This window comes from Notamacropus eugenii, chromosome 2 (assembly GCF_028372415.1).
Source record: "Notamacropus eugenii isolate mMacEug1 chromosome 2, mMacEug1.pri_v2, whole genome shotgun sequence".
Classification (NCBI taxonomy): domain Eukaryota; kingdom Metazoa; phylum Chordata; class Mammalia; order Diprotodontia; family Macropodidae; genus Notamacropus; species Notamacropus eugenii.
Window position 1 is genome coordinate 408766479 of NC_092873.1, and position 19563 is coordinate 408786041.

The window sequence follows — 19563 nt, forward strand, 5'->3', positions numbered from 1 at the left end:
GATTCTCTTAGGTGGCGGGAGCCACCTTGTTGAAAGGAAACTTTTAAGATTATATTTTTGTCTTCTAAATCAGATGCTTTTGAAATAATTTACAAATAAACATAGCTGGATCTTGTATTCCCTTTGTATTTTCTTTTAGATAATTGTGAATGGATAGAGATATGAGCCTCTGTGGTATGTCAGCTTGTTAAAGCCTCCCTGTTGCTTGCTAATACTCTCATCAAGGATGTTAGGTTCAGGTCTGACAATGTCACTCCCTTTCTCAATAAACTTAAAATGGCTCTCTATTATATATAGAATTGATACATATCATTTTTATGTATATATCATTTTTATGTATATAGACATTTTATATCTATATCTGTACGTATCGTATGTAGAGATATAAGCTCCTTAGTTTAATTTTAAAAAATATATTATTTTTTTCCAATTACATGTAAAAATAATTTTGACATTTGTTTTTTTAAAAAAATTGAGTTCCAAATTTCCTTCCTCTCCTCCTCCTTCATTAAGAAGGCAAGCAGTTTCATATAGTTTATGTAAGTACAGTCATGCAAAACATATTTCTCTATTGGTCATGTTGTGAAAGAAAACACAAATGCACCTTCCCCTCAAACCTAAGAAAAATAAAGTAAAAAAAAGTATAATTCAATCTTTATTCATCCTCCATCGGTTATTTCTCTTGAGGTATATAGAATTTTTCATTTTAAGTCCTTTGGAATTGTCTTGGATTACTGTATTGTTGAGAATAGCTAAGTCATTTACAGTTGATATCATGTAGTATTGCTTATTGTGTACAGTGTATTCCTGGTTCTGCTCACTTCACTTTATAGTATTTCATGTAAGTCTTTATAAGTTTGTCTGGAAGCACTTTCCTCATCATTTCTTATAATGCAGTAATATTCCATCACAGTCATATACCACAACTTGTTCAGACATTCCCTCGTTCATGGGCATCCCCACAATTTCTAATTCTTTGCTACCACAAAAAACCTATTATAATATTTTTGTAAATGTAGGTCCTTTTCCTTTTTTTAAAAAAATCTCTTTGGGATATAGACCCAGTAGTGGTATTGCTGGATCAAAGGATACACACAATTTTATAGCCCTTTGGTCACAATTCCAGATTGTTCTTCAGAATGGTTAGGTCAGTTCACAATTCTGACAATGCGTTGATACCTTAATTTTTTCCTATCTTCTCCAACTTATGTCATTTTTCTTTTCTGTCATATTAGCCAGTCCTGATAGGTATGAGCTGATACCTCAGAGTTGTTTTAATTTATATTTCTCTAATCAATAGTAATTTAAAGCATTTTTAATATGATTACAGATAACTTGGATTTCTTTTTCTGAAAACTTTCTGTTCATACCCTTTGACCATTTATAAATCTGGTAATGACTTGTATTTTTAATTTTCTATTTTAAATCTGTTTCCACAGTTTTCTATATATTTGAGAAATAAGGCCTTTTGTCAGAGAAACTTGCAGTAAAGTTTTCTCCCAGCTTTCTGCCTTCCTTTTAATCTTGGCTGCATTAGTTTTGTTTGTGTAAAATCCTTTTAATTTAATGTTATCGAAATTAACCATTTTATATCTTATAATATTCTCTTTGTCCTGTTTGGATATAAATTCTTCCCTTCTCTATTGATCTGATAGGCAAATTATTGCATACTCTCCTAATTTGCTTATGGCATTACCCTTTAGGCCTAAATCATGTACCCATTTTGACCTTATATCAGTATATGATGTGAGATGTTGGTCTAAATCTAGTTTCTGCAAAACTGTTTTCCAGTTATCCCAGTGGTTTTTGTTAAATTGTGAGTTCTTTTTGCAAAAACTTCGGTCTTTGGTGTTTATCAGACTTTAGATTACTGTGGCCATTTACTACCGTGTCTTATGTAACTAATCTATTCCACTGATCAGCCACTTGATTTTTTTTCTCTTTAAAATGTTAATTAATTTGGTTTTAGTTTTCAACAATCACTTCCATAAGTCTTAAATTTTCTCCCCCTCCCTCTCCCTTCCTTCCCTGAGATGGCATGCAATCTTGTATAGGTTCTACACATACATTCTTATTAAAAACACATTTTCACCTTAGTCATTTTGCAAAGAATTAAAATGAATGGAAGAAACCATGAGAAAAACCAAACCAAAACAAAACATAACACAAGAGAAAATAGTCTGCTTCATTCTGCGTTCCAATTCCATAGTTCTTTCTCTGGATGTGGATGGCATTTTGCCTCCAGAGTCCTTTGGGAAAGTATTAGGTCCTTGCTTTGCTGTGAAGGGCTAAGTCTATCAGAAACAGTCCTCGTACACTGTGGCTGTTACTGTGTACAATGTTCTCCTGATTCTGTTCCTTTCACTCATCATCAGATCATATAAGTCCGTCTAGGCCTCTGAAGTTCTCCTGTTCCTCATTTCTTACAGCACAATAGTATTCCATTACATTCATATACCACAACTTGTTCAGCCATTCTCCAGTTGATGTGCCCCTCCATTTCTCAAGCAGTACCAGATTGTTTTGATGATTATTGTTCTGTATTACAGTTTGAGATCTAAGCTACTTCCTTCACATTTTTGTTTTCATAGATTCCCTTGATATTCTTGACCTTTTGTTCTTCCAGATGAATTTTGCTGTTATTTTTTTCTAGAACCATAAAATAATTTTTTGGGAGTTTGATTGGTATGGCACTGAATAAGTAAATAAGTTTAGGTGGAATTGCCACTTTTATTGACTCAGCCTCCTCATGGGCAATTAGTACTTTAGTTGTTTAGATCTGACTGTGTGAAAATAGTTTTGTAGTTATGTTCATATAGTTCCTGGGTTTGTCTTGGCAGGTAGACTCCCAAATATTTTCTGTTTTCTATATTTATTTTAAATGGAATTTCCTTCTCTCTTGCTGCTGGATTTTGTTGGTAAATTCTGATGACTTATATGTGTTTATCTTATATCCTGCAACTTTGCTAAACTTTTTAATTTTTTCAACAAGTTTTTTAGTTGATTTTCTAAGATTCTCCAAGTATACCATCATATCACCTGCAAAGTATGATAATTTTGTTTCTTCATTGCTTATACTAATTTTTTTAACTTCTTTTCCTTCTCTTATTGCTATAGCTAGCTTTTCTAGTACAATATTGAATAATAATGGTGATATTCTTGTTTCACCCTAATCTTATTAGGAAGACTTGTAGCTTATTCCCATTACAGATAATGCTTACTGATAGCTTTAAATGGATACTAATTATCATTTTAAAAAAGCTCTATTTATTCTTGTGCTTCCTATTGTTTTTAATAGAATTGAGTGTTATATTTTGTCAGAAGCTTTTTTGTTCATCCTTTGAGATAATCTTATAATTTGTCCTGATTTTGTTGTTGATATGGTCAATTATGCTGATAGTTTTTCTAATATTGAACCAGCTCTGTATTCCTGGTATAAATCCCACCTGGTCATGTATGATCTTTGTGGTGTATTACTGTAATCTCCTTGCTAGTGGTTTAGTTAAAAATTTTGCATCAGTATTCGTTTGGGAAATTGTTCTGTGATTTTCTTTCAGTATTTTTGTTATTCCTGATTTACATATCAGTGCCATATTTCTATTGCAAAAGAAATTTGGTGGGACTCCTTTGCCTATTTTTCCAAATATTATTGAAATTAATTTTTCTTTAAAGTTTTGGTAGAATTCATTTGTGATCCTTCTGGTCCTAGGAATGTTTTTTCTTTGAGAGCTCGTTGATGGATTGTTCAATTTATTTTTCTAAGGTAGGCTTATTTAAGTATTGTATTTCCTCTGCTGTTATTCCGGGCTGTTTATGTTTTTGTAAATATTCATTCTTTTCATTTAGATGGTTTGATTTATTGGCATATAATTGGGCAAAATAGCACCTCATAAATGCTTTAATTTCATCTTCATTGATGATGAATTCATCTCTCTCATTTTTTGATACTGTTATTTGGTTTCCCTTTTTTCCCCCTATCAAATTAATGACTGGTTTATTTACTTTATTGTTTTTGGCATAAGACCATCTTCTAGTTTTATTTATTAGTTCATTGGCTTTTTTACTTTCAATTTTATTAATCTCTCCTTTGATTTTCAGAATTTTCAGTTGGTGTTTATTTGAAGATTTTAAATTTGTTCTTTAGTTTATTTAGTTGTACACCCAATTCATTGATTTATTCTCTCTCTATTTTACTGATGTAAGCATTTAGAGATGTAAATTTTTTCCTATGTACTGCTTTGACTGTATGCCATAAATTTCAGTATATTGTCTCATTGTTGTCATTGTCTTTAATGAAATTATTGTTTCTGTAATTTGTTATCTGATCACTCATTCTTTAGAATTATTAATTTTCTATTTTAAATCTGTTTCCACAACCCTTTATTGAATGTAATTTTCATTGTATCATGTTATGAAAAGAATGTATTTAATATTGCTGCTTTTTTTGTACTTAGTTGTGAGGTTTTTATGGCCTAATACATGGTCCATTTTTGTGTAGGTGCCATGTATTGCTGAGAAAAAGATATATTCATTTCTGTTCCTATTCAGTTTCCTCAGAGGTCTAGCATATCTAACTTTTCTAAAATTTTAGTCATCTCCTTAACTTCTTGAGGAATGGAGAGAAGCCAGGAAGTTGTCAGAGTTATCTCTGAAACAACATTAAATCAAACCTCTAAGTGGATTCTGGAATTACAGAACCTACAAGAAAGACAGAATGAAACAATTTTCCAGGTTAAGATAACTTGGAAAGACTTCAGGAAAGTCTTGTCTCACTTGTGTAAAAGGGAGGCACAGCCCAGTGCAGATGGTGTCTGGACAAGTTAGATCCAGCTCTTAGCCACAGCACAGATCAGCAACCAAGACCCCTTGATCCTGGCTCATCAGGTCGGTGGCATATCAGGCCAGCTATGAGGCCTCCAGCCTCATCACAGAAGGCAAATTGCCCACCCTGGAACCCAAACAACAACAGTCTGGACTAAACCAGGCTATCCCAGCACAGTAAGCAAACTGCCAAGACCTGATCTCCAGCACATAAAGCCAGTGACCAGGCCCCTGGCCCTCAGCATATAAATCTTGGGACTGTGCCCCAGGAACAGAGCTTAACTTTAAAAGCCACAAAATAGGTAAGAGATGAGTAAGAAACAAAAAAGAGCCCTAACCTTAGAGCATTACTATGGTGACAGGGAAAATCAAAACATGTACTCAGAAGAGAACAACATTGTCAGAATATCTTCATGGGAAACCTCAAAGGGAAATATGAGTTGGTCCCAAGACCAAAAAACCTTCTTGGAAGAGCTCAAGAAGGATTTTAAAAGTCAAATAAGCGAGGTAGAAAAAAAATTTGGGAAAAGAAATAGGAGGTATGCAAGAGTCAACAGCTTGGCAAAGAAAGGACAAAAATCAAAGAAAATGATTTATCCAAAAATACATTTGACCAAATTGGGGGGAGGGGGCAGGGAACCACTGAAGAAAGCAGCTCCTTTAAAAGAAGAAATGGCCAGTGGAAGAGGAGGTACAAAAGCTAGTTGAAGAAAATAATTTCTTAAAAATTAGAATTGGACACTAAATTAGAATAATGACTCTATGAGACATCAAGAATCAGTCAAAAAAAGTAAAAAGAATGAAAAAATAGAAAAAAATGTAAAATACTTCATTAGACAAACAACTGATCTGGCAAATACATCCAGGAGAGGTAATTTAAGAATTATTGGACTACCTTAAAGCCATGATGAAAAAAAGAGCCTATAAATCTTTCAAGAAATTATTAAAGAAAACTGCCCTGGTATCCTAAAATCAGATGATAAAATGGTCATTGAAAGAATCTACTAGTCACTTCCTGAAAGAGATCTCCAAATGAAAACTGCAAGGGGTATTGTAGCCAGATCTCAGAATTATCAAGGGAAGGAGAGAATTCTGCAGACCACCAGAAAAAAAAATAACAAATTCAAATACTATGAAGTCACAGTCAGGCTTAGCATCTTCTACATTAAAGGATCAGAGGGCTTGCAGTATGGTTTTCCAGAAGGCAGAGGAGCTTGGATTACAACCAAGAATCAACTACCCAGCAGAATTGAGAATAATCTTTCAGGGGAAAAACTGGGTATTCAGTGAAATAAGGGACTTTCAAACATTCCTGATGAAAAGACCAGAGCTGAACAGAAAATTCAGTCTTCAATTTCAAGACTCAAGAGAAACATAAAAAGGTAAAGAGGAAAGAAAAAAAAAACTTCATTAACTTTAAACTGTTTATGTCCCCATATGAGAAGATGATACTTGTAACTCTTGAGAATTTTATTTTTATTAAGGCAGTTAGAGGAGGTACTCATAGACAAATGGTGTGAGTATAAGTTGACTTTGATGTGATGATATAAAAAAGGGATGAAAAAAGGATTCTACTGAGAGAAGAGAGCAGGAGGCAGAATAGGGCAAATTATATCACATGAACAGGCACAAAAGACCTTTTACAGTAGAGGAAAAAAAGAGGGGGATGAGTATTGTTTAAACTTTTCTCTCATCAGATTTGTCTCAAAGAGGAAATAGTTGGGTATCGAAATTTATCTTATTCTATAGGGAAGTAGGAGCAGAAAGGGGAAAGAAAAAGGGAGGAGGAGGGGAAAGGGGAAAGAAAAGGAAAGGGGGCTTATAGAAGGGAGGGCAGATTGAGGGAGGTAGCAGTTAGAAGCAAAACATTGGTGAGGATGGACAGGGTAAAAGGAGAGAGAAAAGTATAAATGGGGAAAAATAGGATGGAGGGAAATACACAGTTAGTAATCATAACTATGAATGTGAATGGGATGAACTATCCCATAAAACAGAAGTGGATAGCAGAGTGGATTAAAAACCAGAATCTTACAGTGTATTGTTTACAAGAAACACGTTTGAAGCAGAGAGATACACACAGAGATGCACAAGTAAAAAGCCAGAGCAGAATATATTATGCTTCAGCTAAAGTAATAAAAGCAAGGATAGCAATTCTAATCTCAGGCAAAGAAAAAGCAAAAATAAATCTAATTAAAAGAGATAAGGAAGGAAACTGCATCTTGCTAAAAGGTACCATGGGCAATGAAGTAGTATCAGTGCTAAACATATATGCATCAAGTGGTATATTATCCAAATTATTAGAGGTGGAGTTAAATGAAGTACAGGAAGAAATAGACAATAAAACTATATTACTGAGGGACCTCAACCTCCCCCTATCAGAACTAGATAAATCTAACCTTCCAAAAACAAAAACAAGAAAAAAGAAGGTGAATAGAATTTTAGAAAACTTATATATGATTGATTTCTGGAGAAAACTGAATGGAGATAGAGAGGAATATACACCTCCACAAAAAAAGTGACCATTTATTAGGGCATGAAAACCAGTGAAGAAAAGCAGAAATATTAAATGCAACCTCTTCAGATTATGATGCAGTAAAAATCACATGTAATAAAGGGCCATAGAAAGACTAAAAATTAATTGGAAACTCAATAATCTAATCCTAAAGAGAAGTCACAGAAAAATAATTTTATTAAGGAGAACAACAATAATTGGATGAGATGCCAAAACTTATGGCCTGCAGCAAAAACAGTTCTTAAGGAAAATTTTATATCTCTAAAGGCTTACATGAATAAAAGAGAGAAAGAGGAGATAAATGAATTGGGCATGCAACTAAAAAAGTTAGAATAAGAACAAATTAAAATTCCCAATTAAGCACCAAATTAGAAATTCTGAAAACAAAAGGCAAGATTAATGAAATTGGAAGTACAAAAACTGTTGAACTAATGAAACTAAGAGCTGGTTTAATGAAAGAAACAATCAAAGAGATATATCTTTGGTTAATTTGATTAAGAAAAAGAAAGAGAAAAACCAGATTAACAGTATCAAAAATGAAAAGGGTGAATTCACCACCAGTGAAGAGATTAAAGTAATAATTAGGAGCTATTTTTCCCAGCTGCTTGCCAATAAATCTAAAAAAAGTGAAATGGATGAATATTTTCAAAAATATATATTGCCTAGATCAACAGAAGAGGAAGTAAAATACTTAACCCCATTTTAGAAAAAGTAATTGAACAAGACATAAATCAACTCCCTAAGAAAAAAATCTTTAGGTAGGGCCAGATAGATTCACAAGTGAATTTTACCCCACATTTAAAGAATAGTTAATTTCAATAGTATGTAAACTGGAAAAATAATTATAGTAGTTTTACCTGATTCTTTTTATGACACAGATATGGTGCTCATACCTAAACCAAGAATAGCCAGAACAGAGAAAGAAAATTATAGACCAATTTCCCTAATGAATATCATTGCAAAAAATTTAAATAAAATATTAGCAAAAAGATTATAGCAATTTGTCACCAAGTTAATATATTATGACCAGGGGAGGTTTATACCAGACATGCAGTCCTGGTTCAATATTAGGAAAACTATCGGAATAATTGACCATATCAGTAACAAAACTAACAGAAATTATATGCTTATCTCAATAGATGCAGAAAAAGCTTTTGACAAAATACAGCACCCATTCCTATTAAAGACATTAGGGAGCGTAGGAATAAATGGAGCTTTTTCCTAAATAATAGTATGTTTCCAAAACCAGCAAACATTATCTCTAATGGGGATAAGCTGCAACAGAAGTTCTCAAACATATTTGGCCTAATGTCCACTTTTCAAAAAAATAAATTACTTAGCTCCCCCTGGAAGTCTGATTTTTAATCCTTTAACAATTTTTTTAAAAATTACATCATTTTGTAAAAATATAGATTTTTAAAAAAATGATGTGTCTTAAATTTAATAATTTATTGTAAAATTGTGGGGGCATTGAAATTTTGGTGATACAATATTATGTCACATAACTATATGGTATCGGATTTGTAAACAAGTCATTACGTTTACATATTCTTGCTGATGCATACTGGACTTCCCCACAATGTGCAATATAGTAAGTAGCCTGTCAACCCTTGCTTGTTAAGACCAGTCAGCAGACTTGACCACTGATCAATTATAACTTGCATTTTGTATGTTTATTGGAAAATAATGTAATCAATCACTGTGATTTTAACTCTGTTATATAACAGATGAAACATGTATGAAGGGTTCTTCAAATTTTCCTTTTCTTCTTTCCTTGTTTCTATTACCCCCTTATATTTATTTAATTCCTCCCAATTGTACCCAAGGCTATTATTGCAACCTCTCTCACCCAAATCATTCCAGTGCCCCACAGGGGGCAGTATCATCCATTCTGGGAACCTATGAGCTAGAAGCTTTCCCTGTGAGATCAGTAGTGAAACAAGGATGGATGCCTGCCATCGCTATTATTATTCAATATTGTACTAGAAATTTTAGCTTTACCAATAAGAGAAGAAAAAGAAATTGAAAGAATTAGAGTAGGTAATGAGGAGATAAAACTATCCCTCTTTTCAGATGATCTGATGATATACTTAGAGAATCCTAGAGAATTAACTAAAAAATTACTTGAAATAATTAACAACTTTAACAAAGTTGTAGGATATAAAATAAATCCATATAACTTATTGGCATTTCTATATAATACTATCAAAGCTCAGCAGCAAGAGATATAAAGAGGCATTCTATTTCAAATAACTGCGAACAATATAAAATATTTGGGAGCCTAACTGCCGAGACAAATACAGGAAGTATATGAACAGAATTACAAAACACTTTTCGCAGAAGTAAAGTCAGATTTAAACAATTGAAAGAATATCAATTGCTCATGGGTAGATTGAGCTAATGTAATAAAAATGACAGTTCTATCCAAATCAGTTTATTCAGTGCCATACCAATGAAACAAGAAAAAAAAATTTGATAAAGCTAGGAAAAAAAATGACACAATTCATCTGGAAGAACAAAAGACCAAGAGTATCAAGGGAATCAATTTAAAAATTGCAAAAGGAGGTAGTCTAGTTACACTCGATCTAAAACTATATTATAAAGAGGCAATCATCAAAACTATTTGGTACTGGCTAAGAACTAGAAGGTGGATCAATGGAATAGGTTAGGTACATAAGACAAAATAGTCAATGACTATAATAATTTAATGTTTGATAAACTCAAAAGACTCTACCTTTTGGGAATTCACTATTTGAGAAAAATTGCTGGGAAAACAGGAAAATAGTATTGCAGAAGCTAAATATAGACCAACATCTCACCCTGTACACTAGGATAAGGCGAAAATGAGTACATGATTTAAACATAAAGGTCAGTACCATAAGCAAATTAGGAGAGGAAGTAATAGTTTACCTGTTAGCTCTATAGAGAAGTGAATAATTTATGACCAAACAAGAGATAGAAAGCATTATGAAATGCAAAATGGATAATTTTTATTACATTAAATTTAAAAAGTTTTTGCATAAACAAAGCTAATTAAACCAAGATTAGAAGGAGAGCAGAAAACTGGGAAACAAATTTTATAGCCAATATTTCTGATAAAGGCCTCGTTTCTCAAATATATAGAGAACTGAATCAAATTTGTAAGAATACAAGTCATTACCCAATTGATATGAACAGGCAGTTTTTAGATGAAGAAATTAAAGCTATCTCTAGTCATATGAAAAAGTGCTGTAAATCATTATATATTTGAAAAATGCAAGTGCAAATTAAAAACTCTGGCGTACCACCTCACACCTATAAGATTGGCTAATATTGACAAAAAGGAAAAATGATAAATGTTGGAGAAGGTGTGACAAAATTGGAATGCTAATGCATTGTTGGTGGAGTTGTGAACTGGTCCAACTATCTGGAGAGTAATTTGGAACCATGTCCAAAGTGTTACAGAACTGAATACTTTTGATTCAGCAATACCACTACTAGATCTGTATCACAGAGATCTTTAAAAAGGGGAAGGAAACCACTTGTAGAAAAATATTTATAGCAGTTCTTTTTTTTGGTAGCAAAGAAGTGGAAATTGTGGGGATGCCCATCAGTTGGGGAATGACTGCTTCATTATCCCCTCTGAGAATCCATTCAAAACTCTGTAAAAGCATCACTTTCTACAGGAAGCTTTTCCTGCTCCCTTGAGCTATGAATGCTCTGCATCCTCACCTTCCCCCATTCCTTTGCATTTATTTTGTATACAATTATTTATATACATATTGTTGTCCTTAAAACAGTACAAGCACCTTGAAAGTAGGGACTATTTTCATTGTAATATTTTGAATTATATACTTTAAAGAATAAGCAATATAGAATGGTAAATTATGATTTTGGGTTGGTATTTTTTCTTTGATTTGGAAGCTCTGGATTTTGGCCAATTTGTCATAGGGACTTTTCATTTTGGAGTTTCTTTCAGGAAATGATTGGTGGAGTCATTGTTTTTCTGATTCTAATAAATCTTTTATAATTTTTCGAAATATTATTTCTAGGTTTTTCTCTTGATCTTGGTTTTCAGAGAATTTGATGATTGTAAAATAATTTCTCTTTGACCTGTTTTCTAATTTTAAAATTTAATTTCAATTATGTATTTTTCCTCAGTTTTAATTTTAATCTTTCTTTTTATTATACAGTTATTGATTTCATTTTGGTCTATTCTAATTTTCACAGAATCCATTACTTATTGAATAAGTAAGTGTTTATTAAGTGCCTACTATGTGCCAGGTACTGTGCTAAGTGCTGGGGATATAAAAAATAGCAAAAGACAGTCCATATCCTCAAGGAGCTTCTGTCTCCTTGCATGCAAACATAGGTACACATACATGTACATATATATGTACACACACATATATATACAACATACATATATATCTATATGTCTCAAACTATATATAGGATAAATAGGAAAAAAATTAATGGAGGCAAGGCACTAGAATTAAGAGGGGTTAGGGAAGATTTCCTGTTGAAGGTGGTATTTTGAGACTTGAAGGAAACTAAAGAGGTCAGTAATTAGAGCAGAGGAGGGAAAGTACTCCAGGCTTGAGGGATAGCCAGAGAAAATGACCAGAGCCAAGACTCGAGGCCAATTTCACTGGATTAGAGTACGTGTTGGTGTTTTCTATATTATTTTTCTTCTAGGTCTTTCCTCAAGAGCTTTTATTCTATTTTAAAAGTCCATTTCTTGTAGGTATTCATGTATTCATGGTAGAAAATACATTTTTCCCTTTGAATCTCTGCTTGCAGTTGTTAAGATTGGATTTTTGGCCATTTCTGTATCTATATTAAGCTTTTAGAGCCTACCTTAGGTCCTTAACTGGGGTTTAGTGCCAAGGTCAGAGTGTGCACCTTCCTGAACTTTTTTGGGATTATTGACCCTACTTGTTCTTGACCTAGGTTACCTAGGTTTCTACTGAAAACTGTGTAGCGCATGGTTCCTTCACACTAAGAACAGCAATAGGTTTTATTCCCTTCTGTCTCGCCCCTCCCCCCCCCAAGAAAATTCTTGATTTTTCAGAATATTGTATCTTTAACACACAGTATTTCAGGGAAGATCACTAGGTTCTTTGGAGCTTCTGGACTTGAGGGATACTGGTCTGAGTACTATTACTCCCCAATGTGTCTCTGCTTTCTCATTGACTTTGAAAGTTCACACTTAGGGTTTCTGTACACCCCTGAGACTTTCTTGGTAGACCTCTCTGTTTTCACTGCATCTGATAATTTTGTAGGCTGTAAGTGTCTCTAGTCACATTGGGAGGTTTCTGTGATATTAGCCTTCACCAGCACTGACATTTCTGGTGGTTTCCTTTTCAATATAGTCCTTGAGTTTCTGGTTTACTTTCTGTGCAATTCTCAAGGTGGATCAAGGCTCTTAATGTATTTTCTCATTTGATTTTTTTATCATTATTCATTCTGATTCTTTTTTAGATTTTTGCAGGAGTAGGGAAATATGTGTGTGTATCCATAAAATATATGCAGTATGTATATGTGTGCACATACATGTGTGTATAAAGAAAATGCTTTTATATGCTCTTGCTTTAGGGTTTTTAGAATGAATGTTATACTTTGTCAAAGGTGTTTTCTGTACTTAGGATATAATTATATGAGTTTTTTTTATTTTTTAAAAATGTGATTAATGACAATTTACTTTTATTGATTAAAATTATATATGAAATTATTGTAGTCTTTTGTCTGTGGCCTTTAGTCTGTCCATAGTCCATTTTTTGTTATCAGTAATTCATTTGCTTGGTTCCAGCATATTTTTCTAGCTTCATTGTTCATTACTTCTTATCCTGTACTCTGTAACAGCCAAATTACTCTTCTTTCTGTTCTTCACACCTGACACTCAGTTACCCTCAACATGCATTTTCAGTAGTCATCCTCTGTGCCTGGATATCACTTCCTTTTCAACTCTGCTTCACAGAATCCTCCTTTTCCTTAAAAGACATAGCTTAAATGTCACTTTCTATATGGAGTCTTTCCTCATCCTCCCCCACTCCTCAAATTACTTTAGTGTCCCCTCTCTCAAACTATTTTGTGTAGTGATTTGTACTTATTCTGCATGTACTTAGGTATATATTTGTCTTGCTTATTAGTTATATAGGGGAAAAGGATTGTTTAATTCTTTGTACTTGTATTCCCAGCACCTAATACAGTGCCTTTTAAAGAGGTGTTTAAATTTTTTTTGTTGATTGGCTGTTAGGCTACAATTATTTTCATTGTAGTCTTTTTGCAAATACTTTGGAGCTCTGCAGTGCAAAGTGACTAAATATTCAGTGAAATGTTATTTCCTGTTGCTCTCAAATGCACAGTAAACCCCACTCTACCAGCTGTTGTGAGCCATAATGGCATATAGTTTCAACTTCCTTTGTTTTTCTCATTTCATTTATCACAAGAGTCAGGATTGATTTTATTTAGTTTCTCCAGTATTATTTCCACTCTTTAGTCATTTGGCAAAGATCTCACATTGACTGTATCCAAGTTAAAGTTTATATATGATCTAACAATTTAATAACTGTGTCATTCTTATTACCCCTTTTCCTACCCCACCCCCATTCTTCTATCAGTGAAGAAGCATAAAGTGGCTGTATAGCCCTGATATCCATTTTGTTATTTTTCTTTATTTCTGTGTTGCTATTATCAAATAATCCATCATCAAGTGACCTGGCTGCTAGTGAAATAGCTAGGCTTACCTTAGACTGGTCCTCTGAAACATTCTATGGATGTGTAGAGAAGAAAGTATATGTATTCAAGTCTTAGAAAACATGTGATATATTCAGGGATATAATTTTAAGAGCTAGAAGGGATCTTAGAGGTGATTATTTTAACTTTCTCATTTTATTGAGGTCCTGAGAAGACAAATGATTTACCCAAGGACACATTGCATGTTTGTGGTTGAAGTAGGCTTAAGACTTAATACTTGATCATGATGATGATGCTAAGGCTTTAAGATTTGCAAAACCCTTTCAAGATCACATCTTTGTAAGAATCATGTAGGGCAGACATTAATATCGTCCTTTTTACTTATAGGTTAAATTATTATTATTTGGCTCATGTCTTTCAAGAGTTTGAACTCCAACTTGAGTCTTCAGATTCTAGTGCTCTTTTCCCTGTGTTCTCACTCATTCATATATGAATGTAAATGTATGAGTGATTCTGTATTTATTTTGTTTCCAGATGGGTGGTAGGTTGATGAGTATTTTTGTTGCAGGAGACAGGTATAAATCTTGCCATTTAAAGGTATTATTTTTGGAGTCTATAATAAACTTGAGACATCTAGTTAAATTACATTCTTCTGAAAGGAATGTCTGTGCTTTGATAGCCAACTGAAAATTGTCCATTTTTTGTAGAATGTGAAAAATTGGATTTTTTTTGTTTATTTCGTATCAATTAAAATGCCATATTCATTAAATATACTTATTTTGACTGCTGGCATTTCCGCTTAAATTTGTTAGAATTTATTGTTCATACTTAATTTTTTAATATTGTAAATTTTGGTTGAAGTCCACGTTGTAATAGAAGTTATTTGATGTAAATGCAAAATATCAGGAAACCTGAAAGAGATACTTTTGTTATTTTTATTTTATTTATTAATGACCACTTTCCAAATGCAGTACCTTTCCCCTCAGAAATATTACTACTGATTAGCCAATGGGTAATATAGTCTAGTATTATACTGTTGTGACTGTCAGAAACATAAGGTCCTAGATCCTCTGCAAGACTAAAAGTTTAGAGATATTCTACTTATTTCTACTTATATGTAAGGAAAACAATGACTGCCCAAAGTATATATTTTCACATATTTTTAAAAATAATATTTTATTTTCCCCAATTACATGTGAAAACAATTTTTAGCATTATTTTCTTTATGTTTTGAGTTCCACATTCTATGCCTCCTTGCGTTTCCCACTCCCTTTCGTGAGATGGTAAGCAATCTGCTATAGGTTATACATGTAGTCATTCTGTGGAAGAAAGATCAATAAAAGAAAATGAAAAATGGTATGCTTCAGACTGTATTCAGCCACCATCAGTTCCTTCCCTAGAGGCCCATAGCATTTAAAATCACAAGTCTTTTGGAATTTCTTGCATCATTATATTGTTGAGAATAGTCAAGTCATTCACAGTCATATATTTTCATATTTTTAAATTCCATCCTTTATCTTCTTTCCTAGGTGGCTGTCGTAAAACTAAAAAATGCCGATAAAGTATTTGCCATGAAAATACTGAATAAATGGGAAATGCTGAAAAGAGCAGAGGTAAGATTCCAAATATTTGAATATTTATATACTATCTTAGGAATTTTTTTAGATGATGATTTCTTAAATAAGGATGGGAGATTATCAAATAGGAAAAACCAATATTTATTTGTACTACCACTTCAGTCACATACTCTTTATTTTACCTCTGGACCCTTTTGTTTTGTTTTGTACTACCATACCTGTCCGCTGATGAACCACCATAGGCAGACTTCACCATTGGACTTAGTCACTTCTTTTTAGCTGCCTGATGTTGCTAGAGGAAATCATGAGACCATGCTGACCAGACCTAGACAATTTTATATTAGCTACTGCTGGTTGGCCTGTCAGTGAGAGGTGGCATTCCCTTCATTGATTTCTTATCAGTTCTCTATTATATTCTTAGTATTGATTGTTATAAGCTATTAATTTCTCATAATCCTCAGCCCTCATCCTACCTCTCTTCCTCCTGATAATTGTCTCCTACTTTATGAGGGAGATTGAAGCATTAAAGCCTGATCCTCAGTTTCCTTTCTACTATACCACAAAACCACTCCAAGACAAATGCAAATTAGAGCAACTTTGAAGTTCCATCTCACCACACCTACCAGACTAGTAAAGGTGACAAAAAAGGGAAAATGACAGTTGTTGGAGAGAATTTAAGAGGACAAACATACTAATAAACTGTTGTTGATGGAGCTGTGAATTAGTCCACTTATTCTGGAAAACAGTTTGGAATTGTGCTCCCAAAGTTGCTAAATACTACATCCTCTCTGAGATACCAGGCCTGTAATCCCAAAGAGATTAAAGACAAACTGGAAGATAAGGAGATATCCAACAACTGAACAGTAACCGAACAAGGCATTGTTTAGTCTGGGCAGCTAGGCAATGCAGTCAGGTGCTGGGGCTAGTCAGAAAAACCTGAATTCAAATCCAGTCTTAGATACTTAATAACTTTGTGATCCTGGGCAAGTCACTTAAAGCCGTCAGTCTTAGTTTCCTCAGTTGTAAAATGTGGATAATAATAACACTCTCCTCTCAGGGTTTTGGACGATAAAATGAGGTAATATTTGTAAAGTGCTTCACGCGCCTTAAAGTGCTACATAAAGGTTAGTTATAACTATTACTACTAATAAGAAATTATGTTTCATGGCTGTAATGGAATATTAGAAATAATGAAAGGAATGGTTTTGGAGAAACCTGGAAAGACTAGTATGAAGGGAGAAGTGAGTAGAACCAAGAAAATAGTTTATTCAACAGCACAGTAAGGCAAAGCAGCTTTAAAATATTTAAGAATGCTGATTGACCAACCGTGTTTGTAAAGAAAGGATGTTAAAGCATGCTGTGTACCTCCTGAAAGAAAGGTCATGGACTCAGGTGCAAAATGACATGCAAATTCGTTGGACATAACCAGTGTGGATTTTTATTTTGCTTATTTCTATGCATATTTGTTATAGCAATTCTGATTAGACTGTAAGCTCCTTGAGGGCAGAGATTTTTTTTTCGCTCCTTTTGTATCCCCAATGTTTAGTACAGTGTTTGACATATAGAAGATACTTGATAAATATTAACTGAATAGAATTTTTGGCCTCCCCTTCTCCCACAATGGAGGGGGTTGTCAGGGATGGAAAATAAGGGCTATGGTAGCCAAAAACAAGAAAGAAAAGCATATTTTAAAAGATGCAAGTAGGGAATAAAAAAAAAGCCAGAAAGAATAGTAGACCAGTAGGGCATCTTTGAAAATAATTGGTTGAACTTATTATATAAACAGTATATATCTAAATAGAAAGACAGCTATATACAGTAGAGGCCTGCAGTTTTATGTGCAAACATCATTTTCTGTTCTATTATGTGTAAGGAAATGCTCATTTATTCTGGTGTTTAAGTTCAGAATAAAAAAAATTACTGAAAAATTTATTCTAATAATTATTGTTAATCATTATACCTAATTTGTATATGGCATTTTAAACTTTGCAAAGTACTTTCTGCATGTTATATTATTTGATTCTCATGGCAGTCCTGGAAGGTAGGTACTATATTATTCCCATGTAACTTATAAGTATCATTGATCCAGATTTGGGGAGTGGGTGATAAGTCTGCCAGTTGTCACCTGTTCCCATTTCATGCCCTGGTATGGGTTTGGGACCTCATCTTTCCCTGGTGTACAGACTCTTCCTGTGGGGGAGTGCTCTACTCAGTCACTCCTGCCCAGAACTTGCTCCAAGTGCCTAGAGACCTCTCTGTCTCCCTATTCTGACCTTGGTTGGAAAGATAAGCCACTGTGACTTCTTGAATTTTACTATCAGAATTCATTCTAGTGCATTTTTAAAAAAGAAAGTGGAGCAGGGGAAGCTAGGGTGTGCTTCTTGCTATTTTTCTGCCACCTTGGCTCTGCCTCCTATATTTTCTTTTTCTAGGGGAATATTGAGTATGTGTGTAGATAAAGAGGAAGAAGAAAGTGCAAATGCGTTGATTTAAGAAGACTGATGAATCAGTGTCCTAGAAATAGGCAGCTGGAGGGTTGTGGTTAAGGATGTGGATGAATGAATCAGTTTGCTAAGGAAGAGGGCTGTTTCATCCTTTAAATGTAAAGGTAAAGGCAAAAATGATAGAAGCAATGGTTGATGATGGTTGTGGTGGAAGGGGAATGAGGAAATTTTTTTAAATGGCCATAGTTTTCTTAGTAAAATAAGTGAAGTTTCCTGCTTAAAGAGCAATTTTAATAGTTGGGAGGAGAGGAGTTTGAAAGAAATGCAGCAGCTACTGTGGGAAGTGTGGTGGAGAATCAGTAAGAAAAGAAGAAAAGAATTTCATTGCAACCATGAGGTACCAGCTACTATTATATAACATAATTTTACAAATATGAATCCAGTCATTGAGGTTTCATCATTTACTGCAGCAATCCTTGCAAGGTGGTTCCTGGGCAGATTATGTTTTCTGCTGCTGAAGAACTGCAGGTGAAAATGAAGTTAGTGGATGATGGATTCCATGGTATAGCAGAGTGATCTGGTAATATAGTTGATCTACATATGATCTACATATGTTGAAGGGAGGGAAACTGAAGCTACAACATGGATGATGGACTAGAAGAGTAGAAAAGGATTGAACAACTGAAAGTAATGATTTTAATGAAGAAAATTTTCAGAAATGAGTCATGCAGGTCAAAGGACAGAAATTATGGTTAGAGAGAGGAAATTACCAGGAATATGATTGTGGAAATGGAGCAGTTTTTTGTCATTGACTTGTAGTATCATAGGTGTAGATATAGAAGGGACCTTAAAGGACATTTGCTCTAACCATCTCATTTTGCACATGCAGAAACCAATGCCACCCAGTGGTAAGTGATTTGTCCAAGGTCATATAGTTGATCTTGTAGATTTCATTGTATTTGAATGTAGTATTTGAATCCAAATCCTCCGACTCCAAAGTCATTCATTTTTCCACTGTACCATGCTGCTTTCTGTAAGAGCATTTTAGTTTTGCTTCTTAGAAAAACATTTTAAAATGGCAGTGTAAATTGTTTATCAATCAATCAATAAACTTTCATTAAACACCTACTATGTTCTAGGCAATCTGCTAAGCACTGGGGATACAAAAGGAGGCAAAAGACAGTCCCTTTCCTCTAAGACCTTACAGTCTTGGGAGAGACAGTGTGCAAATAGATACAAAGCATGCTATATACAAGGTAAATAACACATTATTGCCAGAGGGTAGGCTGATTGGCTGGTTGGCTGGTTGTTGTCCTTCCTCTTCGAAGAGGACCCAAGTGACATCACCATGAAAAAGTGAAATTTCAGTGTGTCTGGCTATGGGTGATCAGAACGACAGGAGCTAGCAATGCTCTATCACAGATTGAGCACAGATAATCCGCATGAACATTTGGGATGAATACCCAAATTTGCACATCCTGTGTTTCCTTTGTGCTGTCTCAATTCTGCTTTGCTCAAGGACAACAGCACC

General features: G+C 33.9%; 1 protein-coding gene across 10 annotated transcripts in view; it reads left to right on the top strand.

Moving 5' to 3' along the window:
- Positions 1-19563, top strand: part of CDC42BPA (CDC42 binding protein kinase alpha) — a 372601-nt gene that overhangs the window by 127034 nt on the left and 226004 nt on the right. For all 10 annotated transcript variants that reach the window (XM_072647658.1, XM_072647660.1, XM_072647659.1 and 7 more), the window contains one exon: positions 15541-15624. In XM_072647658.1, coding sequence (XP_072503759.1) covers positions 15541-15624 — 84 coding nt within the window. The remainder of the gene's footprint in view (positions 1-15540; positions 15625-19563) is intronic.